The 18,871-nt window shown below is 31.1% G+C and overlaps 1 protein-coding gene across 3 annotated transcripts in view; it reads right to left on the reverse strand.

The window, feature by feature from the left end:
- Positions 1 to 18,841, reverse strand: part of LOC134724113 (exportin-T-like) — a 28,684-nt gene extending 9,843 nt beyond the window's left edge. Inside the window, exons 1-18 of one of the 3 annotated variants that reach the window (XM_063587435.1) lie at positions 18,763 to 18,841; positions 17,212 to 17,335; positions 16,480 to 16,565; positions 15,536 to 15,662; positions 14,803 to 15,021; positions 14,388 to 14,471; positions 13,970 to 14,239; positions 13,331 to 13,410; positions 12,809 to 13,004; positions 7,394 to 7,456; positions 5,047 to 5,118; positions 4,571 to 4,699; positions 3,951 to 4,055; positions 3,419 to 3,538; positions 2,921 to 3,015; positions 2,169 to 2,334; positions 1,362 to 1,504; positions 741 to 871 (exon numbers count right to left, since the gene is read on the reverse strand). In XM_063587435.1, the coding sequence (XP_063443505.1) occupies positions 741 to 871; positions 1,362 to 1,504; positions 2,169 to 2,334; positions 2,921 to 3,015; positions 3,419 to 3,538; positions 3,951 to 4,055; positions 4,571 to 4,699; positions 5,047 to 5,118; positions 7,394 to 7,456; positions 12,809 to 13,004; positions 13,331 to 13,410; positions 13,970 to 14,239; positions 14,388 to 14,471; positions 14,803 to 15,021; positions 15,536 to 15,662; positions 16,480 to 16,565; positions 17,212 to 17,271 (2,146 nt within the window). In that variant the 5' untranslated portion in view covers positions 17,272 to 17,335; positions 18,763 to 18,841. Of the gene's footprint in view, positions 1 to 740; positions 872 to 1,361; positions 1,505 to 2,168; positions 2,335 to 2,920; positions 3,016 to 3,418; positions 3,539 to 3,950; positions 4,056 to 4,570; positions 4,700 to 5,046; positions 5,119 to 7,393; positions 7,457 to 12,808; positions 13,005 to 13,330; positions 13,411 to 13,969; positions 14,240 to 14,387; positions 14,472 to 14,802; positions 15,022 to 15,535; positions 15,663 to 16,479; positions 16,566 to 17,211; positions 17,336 to 18,684 lie in introns of all 3 variants that reach the window. The other 2 variants (XM_063587436.1, XM_063587434.1) reach the window with 2 other exon arrangements.
- Between the last annotated feature and the right edge of the window lie 30 nt (positions 18,842 to 18,871).

Below are 18,871 nucleotides of genomic sequence, written 5' to 3' on the forward strand. Positions count from 1 at the left end.
AGAAAGTTATTAAAATTCTAAAAACTTTAACCTCAGAGTGAATGTAATGTTTCCCCGCAGAAAAAACTAAGTCCATTTATAAGTAAAATACAGAAAAAATAAAATTTTATTTTTACAAAATTTACTTCTGGATACTATCTTATGATCATAAACAAGCTTCTGACCAAGTTTGGTAGAAATCCAGTAGAGTTTAAGAAAGTTATTAAAATTTCAAAAACTTTAACCACAGAGTGAATATTTGTGGACGCCGCCGACGACGACGGAAAGTAGTATTGCTTAGTCTCGCTTTTTCGACTAAAGTCGAAGGCTCGACAAAAAAGATATAAGGTATTATGAAACATTTCAATTTCACAGGACATTGATAAATTTACAACATACCATCTGTTTTTTTCATACTCAAAGCATCATAATTGACAACTGGACTACAAAATAATATTATTCTATAATCTTGCTGACAATCAAAGCATTATTCAGGAAAAAATACCACATCTGACTATTAAAAGCAAAATAATGCTGAACGTATCCTACATGTATTTTCCTCATAAACAATTATGTCCAAAGCTTGTTGTCCCCAACAATCTCCAAAAACACCCACAGCTAACTCAAAGGAAATAGTTTATTTAGGTTTCAAAGTCAAGACTATAAATACTTTTAATATTTTATTGATGACAATAGTTTTTAAAGTCATTATTCTGTCTTTGAAGACTCTAATTTTTTTCAAACATTTGTGTAATATTTACCTGTATGAATTAATTGTCTGTGTAATGGAACATTAACAGCTTGTAAAAACAATCTTAACAGATCTGTAAACGTATCAACACATCCACACACCTGCATAGTTTGTTGACTAGAAAATCCTTTACTGACTCGACTGAAAAGACAAATATATTCAATACATTTTACAAAAAAATTCACCCATTTATTTCTCAATGATAGGTCTTTATAAAACACAACTAATTGCAACTATCACTGCCAACATAAATAAATAAATAATTGCAGGCAATATCCTATGAATGCTTGAACTTGTACTGTATTTGGGAATTTATCTAGCATGTGAGCTTTAGCAAACCTGTGAAAGCCTCAATGTTTTCCACTGTAATAGATAATGCCTGCATAAGGGTTGTTCTAGAATTAAATGCATAAGGGTATTTAAAATTCTTACAAAATTCCACAGAAATTTAACCACACACAATTAGTTTGAACTCCCACCCCTCCGTCAAAAATTTTGGAACAGACCTATGCAAAATAGCTTTAAACTTTCAAAATAAAATTTACAAACATTTGAAAAATAATTTTTGATGGAAACTTCCAACTTAACAATAGTAGAAATGCATGGTTGGTTTAGCATATTATATCCATACCTTGCAAGAGCAGTGGCAGTGTTGATACTTTGAGCATAAGCTAGTTGTTTTTCTTGATTAGTTTCTGCAACAAGTTTGGTTAATAAACTTTCAAATTTTGTTGCTATTGGAGATAAGAGATTTTTCATCAATGTCTGCTTTTTCTGAAAAAAAATAACATAAACTTAGTCAAAAATAGTTTGATATCAAACAACATCAACTGACTCTAAAATATTTCATATAAACAGATCTGGGATCATTTTTCATGCAGGAGTATGTTGGTAAGAAAGTTAATTATCTCTTCTTCAATATTTTTATTTATGTTTGTTTATATCGTGTTAGGTGACAATCAACAGTCCCCTCCAAAATGTAATTAGAAGGCGTCTGGACTAAAATACAGGCAAAATGTTTAGGTGTATTATCGAGTACATATTTATATTAGACTTTTTGTAATTGAATATGCGCTTTAGTGTGTAATAAATCAAATGTGAGAGTTTGAATCAAATCAGTGAACATGAATTTGACAGCTAGTGCCCCTTTAAGGCAATTATATTTTTTAAGAAATAATCAAGCACGATGTAGTAAGCTGATCAAAATGAGGCATAAAAAAATTCCTAAGTAATTACCTCCGCTTCAAAACAGCACACTACAATTATTTTCATGCAAATACCCAAATGATTTTGTGTGAAATTTCTCTGAATTCTTTGCAATAGTTGAGAACTAGGTTTCCTTGCCATATGCATGAACAGAGGACTAAGTAGATAGCTTTTTTAATAATAACAAGCCCAAAAACAATAAATTATTACTTGAAAAAAAACAGTGTTATACCTCACTTGGGAGATTACTGCAAACAATCAAGCTTCCAGCAGTTTCATAAAGAAACAACTGATCATCAGATGACAGAAGATGCTGGTACCCATTGTCTGGTGTATTCAGTACCAGTAGATCTTGAATTCTCTGTAAAATCTCCTCAACATAGTTATGAATGTGAGATCTGTGGAATATAATATTATCATTTTATTTTTAGAGAAGACACAGAATTTCTGATTGTTATGCTATTAAAATATTTCTTGCCATCAATTATGTCCTTTTTTTTTACTAAGAAAGTAAATGTTCTTCCATCGATAAGACACAATTCAAACAGAAGGAAATAAGACTTACGATTATTAAAAAATCATAAATTTGGAATAAACCATACAAATTTGTTACTTCTTGAAAATTGTACAAACATTTAGAAACCACACACTAGAATTTTATTTACCATACATTTCAATTTTATCTATGAGGTTTACTTAGCAGAATTGCCTTAGTTTTTAATTTGAATATAGGTAAATTACTTTAATTCATCATCCCTATGCTAATGGTCAACTTTTACAAAAATCACAAATTGTACTCAACCATTATCTTTCAAGAGGACGCTAGTAAATGGTAAAGAGGATTTTGTTTATGGATGTCTTGGTTTAGACACTGTCTCATTGGAGTATACTCATATTTTCATAAATTTGTATCATGCAATCATGAAAATTATTATGGTTACTTTGAAAGTATATTACAACATTAACAGATATAAATGAGCGTACCTCACACCTTTAACAAATCTTGAAAACAAATATGATGCACGACTTCTAACTTGAGCTGATCGATGCCGAAATCCTCTTTCATCAGTGAAAGCCATCTGTCAAAAAAGGAAAACAATATTTTAACTTTATATAGATTAAATAATGACAAATACAAAAATATATATGATATTTATGAGACCCAAATTTGACTTCACAATATTTTCAGTATATATTCAAGATGGATATTTGACTTTTATATATTCAAGAAGTATATTTAATAGGAAATGTATATTTCCTTCAACATCTAAATTAATGGTTCAAATGTCATTGTCTTCATCTTTCAAGGCAAATGGACCTGAATTATTTGGCTTTACAGAAGAAATAGGTATTGACACTTGTCCAATATTATTGCCCCAGGTCTGAAGTGATTCACTTATTCATTTCACAGACCCTTTTCAACTATAATGTAGACTCATAAAATAAACTTTTCAATACACAACTACTTGAAGGAATACATACTAGTACATCAGGAATGTGTTGTGGTTCTACACTAAAGAACTTATCATATCTCACAACTGTCTCAAAGAACTGTAACATGACAGACATGTGACCCTGGCAACTCACACGACTTGTTATTAACTGAAAATAAATAAAAGTTACATTTTCAAATGTTTGAAGACACAAAAGTATTCATATAGTAACCTCGCCTTTAATTAACCTTTTATTGATGTTTATGGCACTAAGGAAGAATACAATAATCAAGTTGTTTCTCTCTCTTTTTTTTTTTTTATTAATATAGCAATACAAGCATGAAAATATGACTACATATTATATTATATGCTTAAACACTGCTGCTCAATATGTTTTTTTCAATGATAACTCTTCTATGTAATTTCATATAGTTATTCTATGCACAATAGGAAAATAAATAAATCAAATCTTTTTTCTTGATTTTTACTTATGCAGTTTCTTTACCTAAAAGATATTATTTCAGAACTTAAGAAAAGCATACACATTAACATGCCAATTTAAATTTTCAAATAACCCTTACCAATCTCATCATTTCCTGTAAAACAGACGCCTTTGTTAGATCCCCACTAAAATGTTGGCCTTGTGTAGCCTGCAAAATAAAATTTCTGTTGTCATTTTCTTTTTCCTGTAATTAAAAAGAGCAATGAATAAATCTATGGTTATTGATTAACATTTTTGAGCCTTCCACCATGTTAGGAGTCCATATCAATATAAGTATGGACACTTAATCAAACCTGGTCAACCACATGATTTTCAATAATATCTCAATTTTTCATTAACATAACAATTTACCATTCTCAACGATGCAAGGAAATTCAGGTACCAATATTTTTATCTTATTATAAAGGTCAAAACTTAAAATCATTTAAAACTAGAAGTGTTATTGCAACATGGATGCCCCAATCTGCAGTCTTGTCATGAAAAGACAAGTTAATTAAACAGAATGTGAAAGTGATCTTTAAGTCATAGAATCAGCTCTAATTCTGCAGGCATTGCACAGAAAGAGAGTCAAAGTACAAAATTTTCATAGTTCAAGGGCTACTTCTATTCTTGTCAATGGAACTGTAACACAAATTTGATGTACAAAGGTTGATTTAATGTGTGTCAAAAAATAAAATTTGTTTTCTCTTTTGTATTTACCGGCAGTGCTTCTCCTAGTTGATATAACAGACTTATGGCTAATTCTGTCTCTAACTGGTCCACCCTTTCCCAGTTGGGCAAAGTCTGTGTCAAAATATTGTGAACAGTTACTATTATTAGCTGAGCATCCTGAAATAAAATAAAATTGTACATTTATAAACATGAACAAATATACAAGATTTCAAGGATAAATACATTAATATCTTAATTTCTGGTTTCTTTTAACAACTCATACTTTAATGAAAAATGTCACAAATATTACCTCTGATTGTCTGAATTAAGTGTTGTGTTATAACTATTTACTTCTTATATATGCCTTGAATATTTCAATTTATCATGTTAGTCTAGTTTTTCACCATTTTCTGGGAGATATGAAAGAAGCTATTGTTATACTTTTGAAAGTATTTTGAATCCTGATTTATTTACATTGAGCATTTCCAAGACTGACTAACAAACTATAGGTTGAAAAAACTTACTAAAGCAGCTAAATTGTTAAAAATAGTCTTCAGTTGTTTCCTGTACTCTTGAAACATGGCTTCTTCTTCTCCCTGAAAAAATACATGAACATATGAAGTAATTTTTTCTTTAATGTAATTCCATAATAAAATGCAGGTTAAGTTGTATGCTCTTCCCAATCAGTGTCCATATGAAGAAAAAATATTGAGGTTGTCTAGGCTAAGTAAACAATCCATGACTAAAGTAACCCCATACAGCTACTCAAAATAAAAAGTAAACCAGATGCTTCGCAGGGCGTAGCTTTATACGACCGCAGAGGTTGAACCCTGAACAGTTGGGGCAAGTATGGACACAACATTCAAACTGGATTCAGCTCTAAATTTGGATTGTGATTAAATAGTTGACACAGCATAGGTTTCTGACACAGAATGAATGTGTTCTAATGAAGAAATTTTCTTTTTATTTATGAAATTTCAAATGAGAAAAATTGAACCCAATTTTTTAATCACATCCCCCTTTCCCTTATTCCAAAACTAATCTCAATTAAAATATTCTAATAGAGTTTGCAACAATAACTACTCATTTAAATACATCATAAAATAAACTGTAAATAAAATGTAAAAAAACTGCTTGTTATCACTGAATGGTAAAGATTATTTAAATTTATCAGTTGGTAGTAAAAAATGAATATACATTGTATATTGTATATAACAAAGATTTAAGTTGATTCTGGACAAAGAAAGATAACTTCAATTAAAAAATTCTTGCAATAAGATATTTCTTGCTTACTATTTTGGACAAAGAAAGATAACTCTAATTAATTTTTTTTTTGCTATTTCACAATATTGTGAAATTAGATATTTCTTGCCATTGCACAATACTGTGCAATTGAAAAGACTTGCTATTCCACAATACTTAATATAATAATTTTAGATCCTGATTTGGACCAACTTGAAAACTTACAGGGCCCATAATCAAAAATCTAAGTACATGTTTAGATTCAGCATATCAAAGAGGCCCAGGAATTTAATTTTTGTTAAAATCAAACTTAGTTTAATTTTGGACTCTTTGGACCTTAATGTAGGCCAATTTGAAAACGGGACCAAAAATGAAGAATCTACATACACAGTTAGATTTGGCATATCAAAGAACCCCATTTATTCAATTTTTGATGAAATTAAAAAAGTTTAATTTTGGACCCCGATTTGGGCCAACTTGAAAACTGGGCCAATAATAAAAAATCTAAGTTCATTTTTAGATTCAGCATATCAAAGAACCCCAAGGATTCAATTTTTGTTAAAATCAAACTAAGTTTAATTTTGGACCCTTTGGACCTTAATGTAGACTAATTTGAAAACGGGACCAAAAGTTAAGAATCTACATACACAGTTAGATTCGGCATATCAAAGAACCCCAATTATTCAATTTTGATGAAATCAAACAAAGTTTAATTTTGGACCCTTTGGGCCCCTTTTTCCTAAACTGTTTGGACCAAAACTCCCAAAATCAATACCAACTTTCCTTTTATGGTCATTAACCTTGTGTTTAAATTTCATAGATTTCTATTTACTTATACTAACGTTATGGTGCGAAAACCAAGAAAAATGCTTATTTGGGTCCCTTTTTGGCCCCTAATTCCTAAACTGTTGGGACCTAAACTCCTAAAATCAATACCAATCTTCCTTTTGTGGTCATAAACATCATGTTTAAATTTCATTGATTTCTATTTACTTAAACTAAAGTTATTGTGCGAAAACCCAGAATAATGCTTATTTGGGACCTTTTTTGGCCCCTAATTCCTAAACTGTTAAATCCAAAACTCCCAAAATCAATCCCAACCTTTCTTTTGTGGTCATCAACCTTGTGTCAAAATTTCATATATTTCTAATAACTTAAACTAAAGTTATAGTGCGAAAACTAAGAAAATGCTTATTTGGGCCCTTTTTGGCCCCTAATTCCTAAAATGTTGGGACCAAAACTCCCAAAATCAATACCAACCTTCCTTTTAAGGTCATAAACCTTGTGTTAAAATTTCATAGATTTCTATTCACTTTTACTAAAGTTAGAGTGCGAAAACTAAAAGTATTCGGACGACGACGACGACGACGACGACGACGACGCCGCCGCCGCCGACGACGACGACGCCAACGTGATAGCAATATACGACGAAAATTTTTTCAAAATTTGCGGTCGTATAAAAACTAAATTTTTACTAGGTGTGCCTCTTAAAATAAATGTTCTAGAATGTGCCTTCAAATTGTTTTTCCTATTGGCTAAAGAAATATATTGTTCACCAAACATTCCAATGAACTAACTTTTTTATGAAACGAGTATACACTCAAGTACTTTAACTGTAACTTTACTTACCTCATGTTCAAAATCATAAGATTCATCATAGGTCATCTTTTTTATAACAATGTACAACAGTCCCTGTAATAAATAATTATATGTGAAAGAATTTCTTTAAGAAAACTGGTTGGTATAAACACATAATCATAAAACAAATATAAATTTCTCTGTATTTTCTTCAAAATCAAATATATTTTTGATCAGTGAGTTACCCGACTCTCTTTGTTCAGTGAACCATTGACAAAATCTCATGTCTCAACAATAGTACTCATCAAAGACAGATTACAAATAATAAACAAACAAACAAATGATTTGTGAACTTTTTATTATTAAAATGTCATACATAAATAATGCAATATTTAGTACATGAAGTAGATATACAATATAAGTACTTGCAACAATCATAACAAAATGATGAATAAAGAAAACATCAGGAATTGAAACATTAACTATAGTCTATACTCTATACTTATATTAGCAAAAATGTGTATGGACACTAGTAGACAGTTGCTATTTTCAATGTGTATTAAAATAAACTGTTCACTCAGAGATATGTTTTGCCTGTCGTCATTAAATTCAGAACAAGAATGCGTCCAAAAAACAGATGCCACTTTCATATTCTATGTTCAGTGGACTGTGAAATTGGGGTCAAAACTCTTATTTTAAATGATGATATCATAGGGAATATGTTTCAACTTGATTGGTGTGGACTTCATGAAAAACTACATTTACCAAAAACTTTTAACCTGAAGCAAGACAGACGGACAAACAAAATGAAAAGCATAATGCTCCGAAGTGGGGCATAAAAATACAATTTAACTAGTGGACAGGGCTGTGAATGTTACTTTATAGAAAATATCAATGTCTAGTATAACCAGTTCCTATTATACTTAATAATTTTAGAAGAAAACTTAATATCGGAAATTGGTACTACATTAAGAGTCAGTTGACTATGACCTAATGCGGACAGGGCCTCAAGCTGTTAACCAACTGATATGTACTGAAATAAAAGCAACTTTATAGAAAATATCCTTGATCTATCATAAGCAGTTCTTATCAAACTAACCAACTGACTTAAGCAGAAAACTTATCATTGAAAGTTGCTAACTAATTCAGTCCTTGTACCATACCCAAGGGGGCAGGGCCTCAAAATAGTTATCAAACTGATGTGATATGCAACTTCATTAATCTATCACAAGAAGTTCCTGTCAAGCTAACTTGAGCAGAAATCCAAATAATTGCTGACACCACTGATAGCTTCATAGCTAGAAGACAACTAACTATATGGTGAATTCCTGCACTAGCTTTTGATTTAAAGGTAATACACAAGTCCTTTAAAGTGGGATCTAGATATCAAATGTTTCCATCAAGAAATGGAGAAAAAGTTATAAACAAATAAACTTGAAACTTTCATGTTGGTTTCATACTTGGAATGTTAATATGCAGCAAAAAACACCACCTCTTCTTCTTTTTTGTCAAATGTCTTTATCACATGAAATATATATTTTTATGCTCCTGCTGATAGGCAAAAGGGCATTATGTTTTTTTACCTTGACTGTCTGTTCTTCTGTCCTTTTGTCCAATTTTCATTTCCATACTCTTTCACAAGTTTTAAGCATCCAAATCTTATTAAACTCATACACAATGCTAAGAACCAAAACTTGCAGAGTTCAAATTTGGTCAGCGAGTCACTTACCATTCTAGAGTAAGAGCTATTCCATTAAAATGTATGTGAGAGGGTAGGAAGGGACTTTCAAAATATCCCTACAACTAAGAACTATTTTTGAGATAATTTGGCATAATGGTAAAAGACGCGTACAGATAAAACCCATGACCCACTTTCAATAATATAACTTCCCTTTCTACCCTCCCAGACCCACATACATTTTACCAGAAGAGCTGTTCAGAAAATTTCTAAAAAAAAATATTTCTGATTTAATTTTGCCTAATGCAAATTTTTTTAAACTTGTGCAGAATGCTAAGAACCACATTTTGTTATTGAATTTAGGCAGTTAAGTCATTTACCTTCATATAGTAGTGCCCCTTTTTTATTTTGAAAATTTCAAAGCCATGGCCGGCACTTTTGTGTCCTCAGACAAATTTTTCTTTTATTAATTCTAATGAAGCATGCATTTATAGTTTTGAATAGATTTTTGATAACGGAGATTGAATTATCTCCCTTTATATAAATATATTGAAGAAAAAAACAGAGGGCCCTTAAGGTTCTAATATTTTTCAGGTGATTGCTGCTGTCAGTGTAAATGTGTAATGTTGACTGGCAAAAAACATGTCTTTAATAGATATCATTGAAATATAGGAAATACATGTAGTAAAATGAATTTAAATTATTTTCTGCAGAAGCTATTTTTTATCATAAAAAAAAAGCTTCTGTCAGAATTACACAAAGTTCTAAATTCTATGAACATAATGATGGCTTGACAAAGTTATTGAACCACAGACTGAACCATATTTCTAACAATGATAAGGAATATACACAATTATTTTTTGTATGTGTTACATGCATATATCATGTATATATGTAACTCAAACCTTTAAGCTACTGGTGCAATAAATCTCATAACAGATGCATTTGACTGCATTCCAAACAAAACATGCAAAAGTATCAAAATAATAAATCAGACAATCTGTCAACATTAAAAGTCTAGAATCTCCTCCAAGTCAAAAGTGGAGGAAGGACGGAAAGGTATGATAAGAGTCTTACATCTGAGATTACAAAAATGTACTGTTTTTATAAAAATAAGTTATGGGCCAAGGCCTATTAACACAAAAAATATGCATGAATAGAATTATGAATCTCTTTTATTTACATTGAGTGGCTTTATCATACCTTTTCCTTAATATTTTTTTTGGACATAAAACAGAAATTGCGTCTCGTTTTATTCCATTCAAAACTAAGTCTGTTGGCTTCCATTCAAGGATTAAGGGTTTCCATGACAGCAATTCAGTTACTATAAAGTTGATCTGGGTATTTATCCCCTTGGTAGGAACTGACAACGTTCTTTGTTATAGAAATCCATGTCTTTTCCTTAGAAACAGGTTGAACGACAACTTTTTTCGTGATCTTTTCACATTTCTTGGCAGCCATTGTGCTAGCAGACTCACTCCCAAAATATCTTTCACTGGAACATTTGGAGTTAGGCTTGAACTTTTCCCAGAGGTGTTGAAAACCATCTAAGGCATGTGAACTCCTAACTCCACACTTGGGCAACTCTTCATATTCTTCAAGGGTTACAATTGTATACTTTAAATCTGATATCTGTCTGTCCCTTTCCACTAACTTCTTTTCTAATCTCAAAATATAGTCTGAAAATCTTCTGTTTTTATCTTCCAACTCAAATTGTTTATCATTCAGTTGTCTCTCTAAACCTTTTATTTGTCTCTTCCATTCTGTTTCTGGTAAATTACAATCTGGGGTTGTCTTGGTCACACCTGAAGGCACTGATTGACATGAGGATAATAAACCAATGGAATCAAAGCTAGTACCTTTATCATGGTTCTTGTGTGTCTCAATGGATTTGTTTACAGTCATATCACAGTTGTTATCTATTGTCAAATTTACTGGTGAAGAAAAATACCATTTCTCCTTTTCAAACAGAACTTCTTGATCCTTCTCAATTGAAGACAAACAACAATGAGTGTGTTGTCTGTCATTGTGATCAGAATGGTTTGAAACTTCAAAATCATTTATGTTGTTGCAGGCACCTATTTCACTTTGATCGCTGTCAAAAGATTTGTGAATTCCAAAGCAATGTGGCCCATCTCGTTTTTGAGACAGGTCTCCACAGGTATTCCAAACTGGCACTTCTACCAATTCATTGATGTCACAACATCCTGGATTACAGGAAATCGTAGACATCTATAATAAAAATTATTATTGTCTAATAACCATGTTAACACTGTCATCACAAAAGTCAAACACATGTAATAACTGTTTTAATGAAGTAAAAATTCTGTGCTCAAGGTTGAAAGTTGGAATATCATCTTATTGACATTTCTATAATAATTCAAAATGCAATACAATTCCTTGTCTGCTTAAAAAGTGTCATAATCCAGCTGTCATATGTGCTATTGAAATCAAAATACTGTTGAGAAAATAGTTCCATTTTTCAAAACTTGTACCAACCTGTTTTCATCTTGTTAAAAAAAAACAGGTATTAGGTAATTATTGGTTACAATATCAGACACTTAATGATCTCCAATCAATGTACAGGTGTCAATCATTACTAATGACATAAAGGTCCATCAAATCCACAAAGAAATTACATTTAAAGAGTATGCATCTGTGGAACTCAATATACATTTTGTATATTTATATAACATATACTGATTCCTTTATCACAACAAATGGAAGTTTTTAATGACCTTGACTGGCTACGCAGCCCTTGCACGGTCGGTGATTCAGTTATATTCCAATCATATGACAGTATTTAAGGTTTCTAAGTAATGCAACACACATAAACTTGGTTTAAATTATCTGATCACAATGTATCTACAGAAAATAGTTCTTGTTTTTAGTCATTAAACCAAGGTGCTAATTTTATGAAATAAGTAAAGTAAAACATAAGGGTTTTCAAAGAAATAAGGTATTTATAAAACTCATATTTCAACTCCAGATACCTGAATTCCATATACCTTTTGGTTTTACATATGTATAAGGACAACATCAATGTTCCTACCTGCTGCAAAATTCCATTTGCCATAAACGCACAAGTTAAAGCAATTAGGATGGATTTCAGAATAACCGTGACTGACATGGGTAACACTAAATGCCCTGGGCACTTAGTGTAAAGGGCATAAAATATCAGTCAAATCAGAAAGATACAACCAGATTTAAAACAAGCAAACACCGTGAAACCTGTACAAAAAAGCATTGATTAAAAAAAATCTTCATCAAAATCATTCAAGCATGAAAATTCACAAAGAGTTGTTTATTAATGTTGTATAATGGGTTTACAGGAATGAAATACCATAGATATATAATACCTAATTTAAAGAGATGAACTTAATACAGAGTTCACCTATATCTTAAACAGATGTATGTTTGTAAATATAGACAAGCAATATTCATATTGGGGCAAAACTTAAATCAAGATGTTTACTTCTGTTTAGGGCTGTTCCAGAAAATACTATGTCCCCCCCAGGGACGGCACTTTTTTTTAACCCCCACCACCCACAGAAATAAAATTTAATTAGAACAGCACTCCCTTTGCATTTTGGTATTTCAAATACAACCACCCACATAATATTTAAAAAAAATTGCCTTCCCTGGGGGGGACATAGTATTTTCTGGAAAAGCCCTTATTATATAGGGTTTTTTTCAGGTTTAATATAAAACACTGTTATTAGTATAATTGATATTGCAATTAAACTTAAAGACTCCTCAGTCCTTCTTATAAGTTATAAAAAGCCTACCTCCATATTTTCCCTCTGTTTCTGGCTGAGCGGTTTCATTTGTTTTAACAAGGCAATATATTCCTGTGAGAATTGAGCTACAGCACCAGAAACATCATCATCCTCATCACTAAGAAATCGAAACATCAATGGAACCTTACTCTCTAAGGCCTGTAAGGTTGCTTCAGTGTTTTCCTTGTCTTCTGTTTTCAATAATCTAATGCAAAGCAGTTTAATAATGTATAAACAATTATGTCAAATATTTTCCATGTTTATATAATAAAATTTAAACTTGCAGTATACATGTTTGACTATGAACAATTTTTTTCAATTAAATGTTTTTTTCTCGCAATTAACATTATTTTATTGATACACTGAATTTAAAATCACTCTAAAAGTGACCAACATGTTCATTGTTTGACAAATTAAACTTTCCAGTATGTAAATAATGTTAATCTTCACATATATGCTTTAAAAAGTTTATATTGACTTCAACAACATCAAAGCTGAAGCATGCATCAAATAAATAGTTCTTAGACTTACTTCTGCCAGGCCAGTATTAAGTTTACACCAATGGCATTTACCAGCTTAGATAATTTGGCAAGGAAATCACCTTCTTCGTCCTAAAAAAAAATAAAAAAAAATAAATAACTGCTTTGAAGACTAACATTCAAAGAAAGCACTTTCTCTTCTAATCCTGATTTTACATTCAAAATGATATCCTGATTTTACATTCAAAATGATATCCTCCTTTTAATTCATATAATGTAGCTCCGCAAGTTTTCATGTATTTGTGTATCATTGGCTGTTTAAGAGTTCCTGATGCATGATTTTTTTCAAATTTTGATTCACATACATCAAAATCTATGATAAATCTCTCTTTAAATAATAAGTTCTTTCATTACTCTTAAAAATTAAGAAACTCATAATAATACAACTGTATATTTGACAAATGTTTTGCCATGCTACATTGTAATTCAATGATCTGCCTTTCACATCATTTTTATTATGCAGTTTTATATTCTCATTTCCGTAGAATAACTGAATTTCTGCCAATAAGCTAACACTAATAGAACTGCAGCAAACTTTCCTTTAAGTGGCTGACCATGCAAGACCCTCATGGGTAGTCATGGTCATGAAAAAACACCCTAGATGTCTATTTAATTCTGTTATAAAACCTACCTCTACTGGACTTAAGATTCCTCTCTCCTCCAGTACATTGGTAAAAGACTCCACCAGCTTTGTCTTGACGATTGGATCCATTCCTTTGTTCAGAATGTCTGTTATACAATCACATGCACTCTCTCTTATTAAGGTCAAGGTCATGAAATTTAACAGAACCGTCACAAATTTGTCATTGGCAATCAAATTAATGTCAATCCATGAAATAAACTTTCCAATGACATCTAAACACATACAAACAACTTCTGGGTTGGATGTCTCATAAGTTGTCTGAAATACAAAATGGAAAACTGTAAAATTAAATACAATGGCCACCTATTTCACTATGTAAGTTTTGACATTATAAATCAATAACAGCTAAATGTTATAAAAACTATAACATTTATATCAAACTTCTATCAAAAAACAATATACTTACCAAAATTTCATACCATGTCCCTGCTAACTGTCCATTAGCTTGTTCTCGCATGGCATCCTTGATCAATGTATTTCTCTGAAACTCCTGGAAACAAGACCAAAAAAATATGATTAAAATCTGATTTTAAGTTATAGTCCTATGCAATTAAAACAGAAGTTTAAGTTCACCTATTTTCAAACAAAATATATGTTGCAAATATTCCGTTTTGTTAAATTCAATTTTCTGCCTTCATAAAGGAATCCTTCTATATAAAGAAGCCTTTTTTGATTCAATGCACCATTTATAAGCCTATTTATCAATCACACTGAACATGGATTCACTCATCTATTGGATGCTTCGCTGCATCTTTTGAAAGCAAAAAAGTGTCTTCACTGAATTGAAGCCTATATATTGAAAATTAACTGTATGAAATTACCTCTGCAGTGTGTACAATCTCTCTGTCTACCACATCACTGTCTATGGCCAGGAGAACTCTCAGGTAAATATCTATTGAATGGTGGTTTGGTGATACTGTCTGTAACAAGTCTGTGAAGAAAGATGGCCACCTGTGTGGGTAATCCTGAACAAAGGCAAGGGAGATAATCTGACCTATCTTATTCCTGATGAAACTTCTGTCTTGAGTGCCTTCAGATCCCTGAAACATATTGCATCAACATATTCAATCTATATTAACATTTGAACTACCTTGGAAAGAAATACACCTTGTGCAAAACACATTTAAACAAACGTGGATACTTAATTTCACGATTGATCCTATCTAGTCCTCTTCGCGGCTATTTAATTTTGAAATTTTCTAATTGAGTGATGTGGTAAAATAAGAAGAGATCCAACTTATACATATTCGCAAAGATTAAAATTCACGATATTTTTTTACTTGCGAAAGTCGCGAAAATAAGTTGGTTTACAGTATTTGTACATGTACAAGTGTTTCATTGATTTCATATTGGTAACATAGTTCACCTGTAATATATAAAACACATAAAGAGAATGTAAAAGAAATAATATTTATATATAATATTAAGTGACTACTTTGCAAGACCAAACTACTCCAATCTAAGTTTATACACTTATGTGACAACTTCAAATCACCAAACAAATCATCATATTTTAAACTTTTATTTATTGTTGAAAAACATAAACTCAAGTACCTGTAACTGTAGACATCTAGCAATAAAAGACGTAATATTCTGGTGGTCATCAAGGTTAGCCTGGCTGTATCCTGTTTTTAGATAGTTCTCAATCACTTGTAAGCAGAAAAACTTCACATGATCATTCCTGAAAAATAAGTAATAGTATTGTATAGCAATATAATATTTCCCACAGAAAGTAACCAAAAGTTAGCCTGCAATAAATTCTAATATTGCACTAGTGCAATAAATCTTCAAAATTCATGATGTCATCTACAACAAAATCTTAGTTTAAACCAATTTTTACTTTCAAATATTATATTGCTATACAATAAAAGGGTTATTGCATGAATATTGTCCCTTGCAAACTCGTGCAATTTAAGATTCTACTCTGGACAATATTCCCCAATATTCATGCAATAACCCTATAGTATAGAATACAAATAAATCAAAGTACAATCAATGCTAAACTTAAATTAAAGATGCTGCATTTTATCATCCCTGCACATCATAAAACATCTCAACATTTTTCAAAAGGAAAACACTCTAGTATCATTGGTTTATATTTTCAGCACAAAATAACAATATATTAAAACAAAAATAACTACACGAACTATAATGTCACACATTTGTTGTTGTTTGATACTCAATTTACTGTGGGAACAGTATATCTAACATATAACATATATATGTTAATATATAAGTTCCTGAATTACTGTATATCATTTTTTTTCATTGTTTGTTTTTCACATTAAATATGCTGCAGTTTTGGGTGTTTGAACAGTTTTACTTTTTTGTTAACGTTAGGACCTTTTATAGCTATTGCTTTTGCTCATTGTCATTTGGTCTCTGGGGGATAGTGGTCTCTTGACACAATAAAACTACTCCATACCATATACAATATTCTAGTGCTTTATACAAGTTGATAGACATAGGAGTAAGAGTCTCTTGACAATCAGCCTTACCCATGATAAGACCCATTAACAAATGCTTCTGCACACAACTTCCATCCACTGTCCAAAGACTTTAATTGTTCAAAGTACTGCAATGCCTGTAATTATATATAAATCAAATGTATTATAAATAAAGCTTTAAAAACTGGTTTTATAATGTTTCATCTTGACTCTATTTCTGTTTCTTTTTCAGTACATAAATCTTCAGGATAACTGGTACAAATGTACTGCTAGGAAAGACACTAATGGAGGACTTGAGCCAAAAAAAAAACATCCGTTTAATCATATCTGTTTTCATTGCCCTGTACTTTCAATAATCACCAGAGGCCTGCTGTTGAAATGTTGCCTTTGAAAAAGGATTCATTCAAATTTATAAGAAACAATATGAAATTGTTGACCCTAAAGATGGATCTTAAATTCTTTCAGGAACATCAATTTGTGCTAACCAAAGTCTTAAGGGTTTCCACCAGGTCAATTTTATAATGCCCTTGTACACTGAATACTTTTTGTTTATTTTTAAGTGTATAATATGCAATTTCAAAGAAAATTACAAATTATTACCTTTTAACTTACTCTGTCTAAATTATTAAAAATATTTTAATAAAGACAAAATATATGATTTAAAATGTCTAATGTTATTGAGCATTTGAGCAAAAAGCATACATTCTACATCAAGTTCAAAATTAAACATTTCTATTTTTCAAGGTTATACATTATATTCCTCTAAATGTTTACAATGCTTACCCTCCTCTGTAGTTGTGGATCAGATATAGGGTTTAAACCCCTTAATGCTTCCTCATCCATTCAAATGGATAATAGTAACAGTCATACAAATGTCCTCTTGGTTTTATAAAATACAATGTGCATCCTGTAAAAAAATGACAGAATTTTAATTTAACAATAAAAACATAAGAAGCAGGCTGCAGGGGTCACCACACTTTCCAAGAATTAAATTTTCCAAGCATCAATAGCTTTAAGAAACTTTTTGTAGCATTCTGCTTGAATACTGACAATTTGGTACATGTACTTCCTTGTCATGCCTTGCTTGCCATGAATTTTGTATTTGGGGAGAACATGTTTTTTATTTTGCTAATCATTGCTAATTGTGCGATTGTTTGCTATGGCTTTGGATCAATTTTTTTTCAAAAATCATTAGATAACATTTGGGAATTTCACTAAAAATCTAGGGGGCATAAGTTTCTCCCTGAAGCTGCTTTAGAGAAAAGCGAAATGGGGGACTACAAGGGACAAGATCATGGGTTGTCCCTTTATGACAAATATTTTATCCTGAGCGATAGGGAGTGGAAAAAAATCAGCATAAAGGTACAACCTGTGGTAAAATCATGATATATTCAAGCCCCATGAATTATTTTGATTCTTATAGGACAAAAACGACAATTCTTAAGGTTCGAAGCGGTCAAGGTAGAAGCACATATTAGCCGTTTCCATAATTAAGTGCACTATTAAATCATTTTTTGTAAATTGAGTAAAAGAACAGAGCAAACTGAATAAGTGACATGCTTAAACAATTTACAATAACCTATTTAGATAGTTTTGGATGGATTTTAAATGATAATGTACTTGTATGTCTTATATGTATTTTCAAACAATGGCTTATACCACATTTAAACATCTTTTGTTTATGTTTCCTTGTTGTGATGATTTTTGGTTTCACAAAGCATGTCTTTTCCTGTAAAATGGATATATTCTTACGTCATTGTTGTATGACGTCGGGTTACTCATTCATTAATAAATATAAGAAGTTGGAGTTCAATTGGAACTGCCCTGGCAATATATTCATATTTTACCATGGGTGTGTACTCACAAGCGTTTAAAGGTACCAGCGGGATTCAGCTCTCTGACCAATTGAGCCAATTGAACCACAAAAGATCTTCCCTATTAAACTCAACTAGTATGTCTTCATGTATATTTGTACACAAATCACAGACAGACACAGGGCCATTACCACAATATTCTCCATTTTCTATCACATGGACATTGTCATCATATCACTCATTGCATTCGAACATATATAACTTTTTTATGCTGTCGTGTTCAGAAAGTAAATTTGCTGTACTTTTAATTCATGAAATTAATTTTCATAATTTAAAATTCCATTCATAAAATTATTTGAAGAGCTTGATTTGTTTACAAATACGCAATTTGTTACACAGTGCTAAACCATATATTTCTTTTCTATAGCTTAACTGCACTTACTTTTTTCCACTGAAAGATACATGTAGTTTTGTGCAGTTTAGTCGTTTTTTAAATAGTGATGTAATGTTGTCAAATTACCTGATATAAGTAGCAAGGTATTGCATTTCTATGAGCCACGTTTCGTCACCCCGAAGTCGCCATATTTATTTCCAAGATCACGTTTTAACGTACTGAAAAATATTTCTTA

This window comes from Mytilus trossulus, chromosome 1 (genome assembly GCF_036588685.1).
Source record: "Mytilus trossulus isolate FHL-02 chromosome 1, PNRI_Mtr1.1.1.hap1, whole genome shotgun sequence".
NCBI lineage: Eukaryota > Metazoa > Mollusca > Bivalvia > Mytilida > Mytilidae > Mytilus > Mytilus trossulus.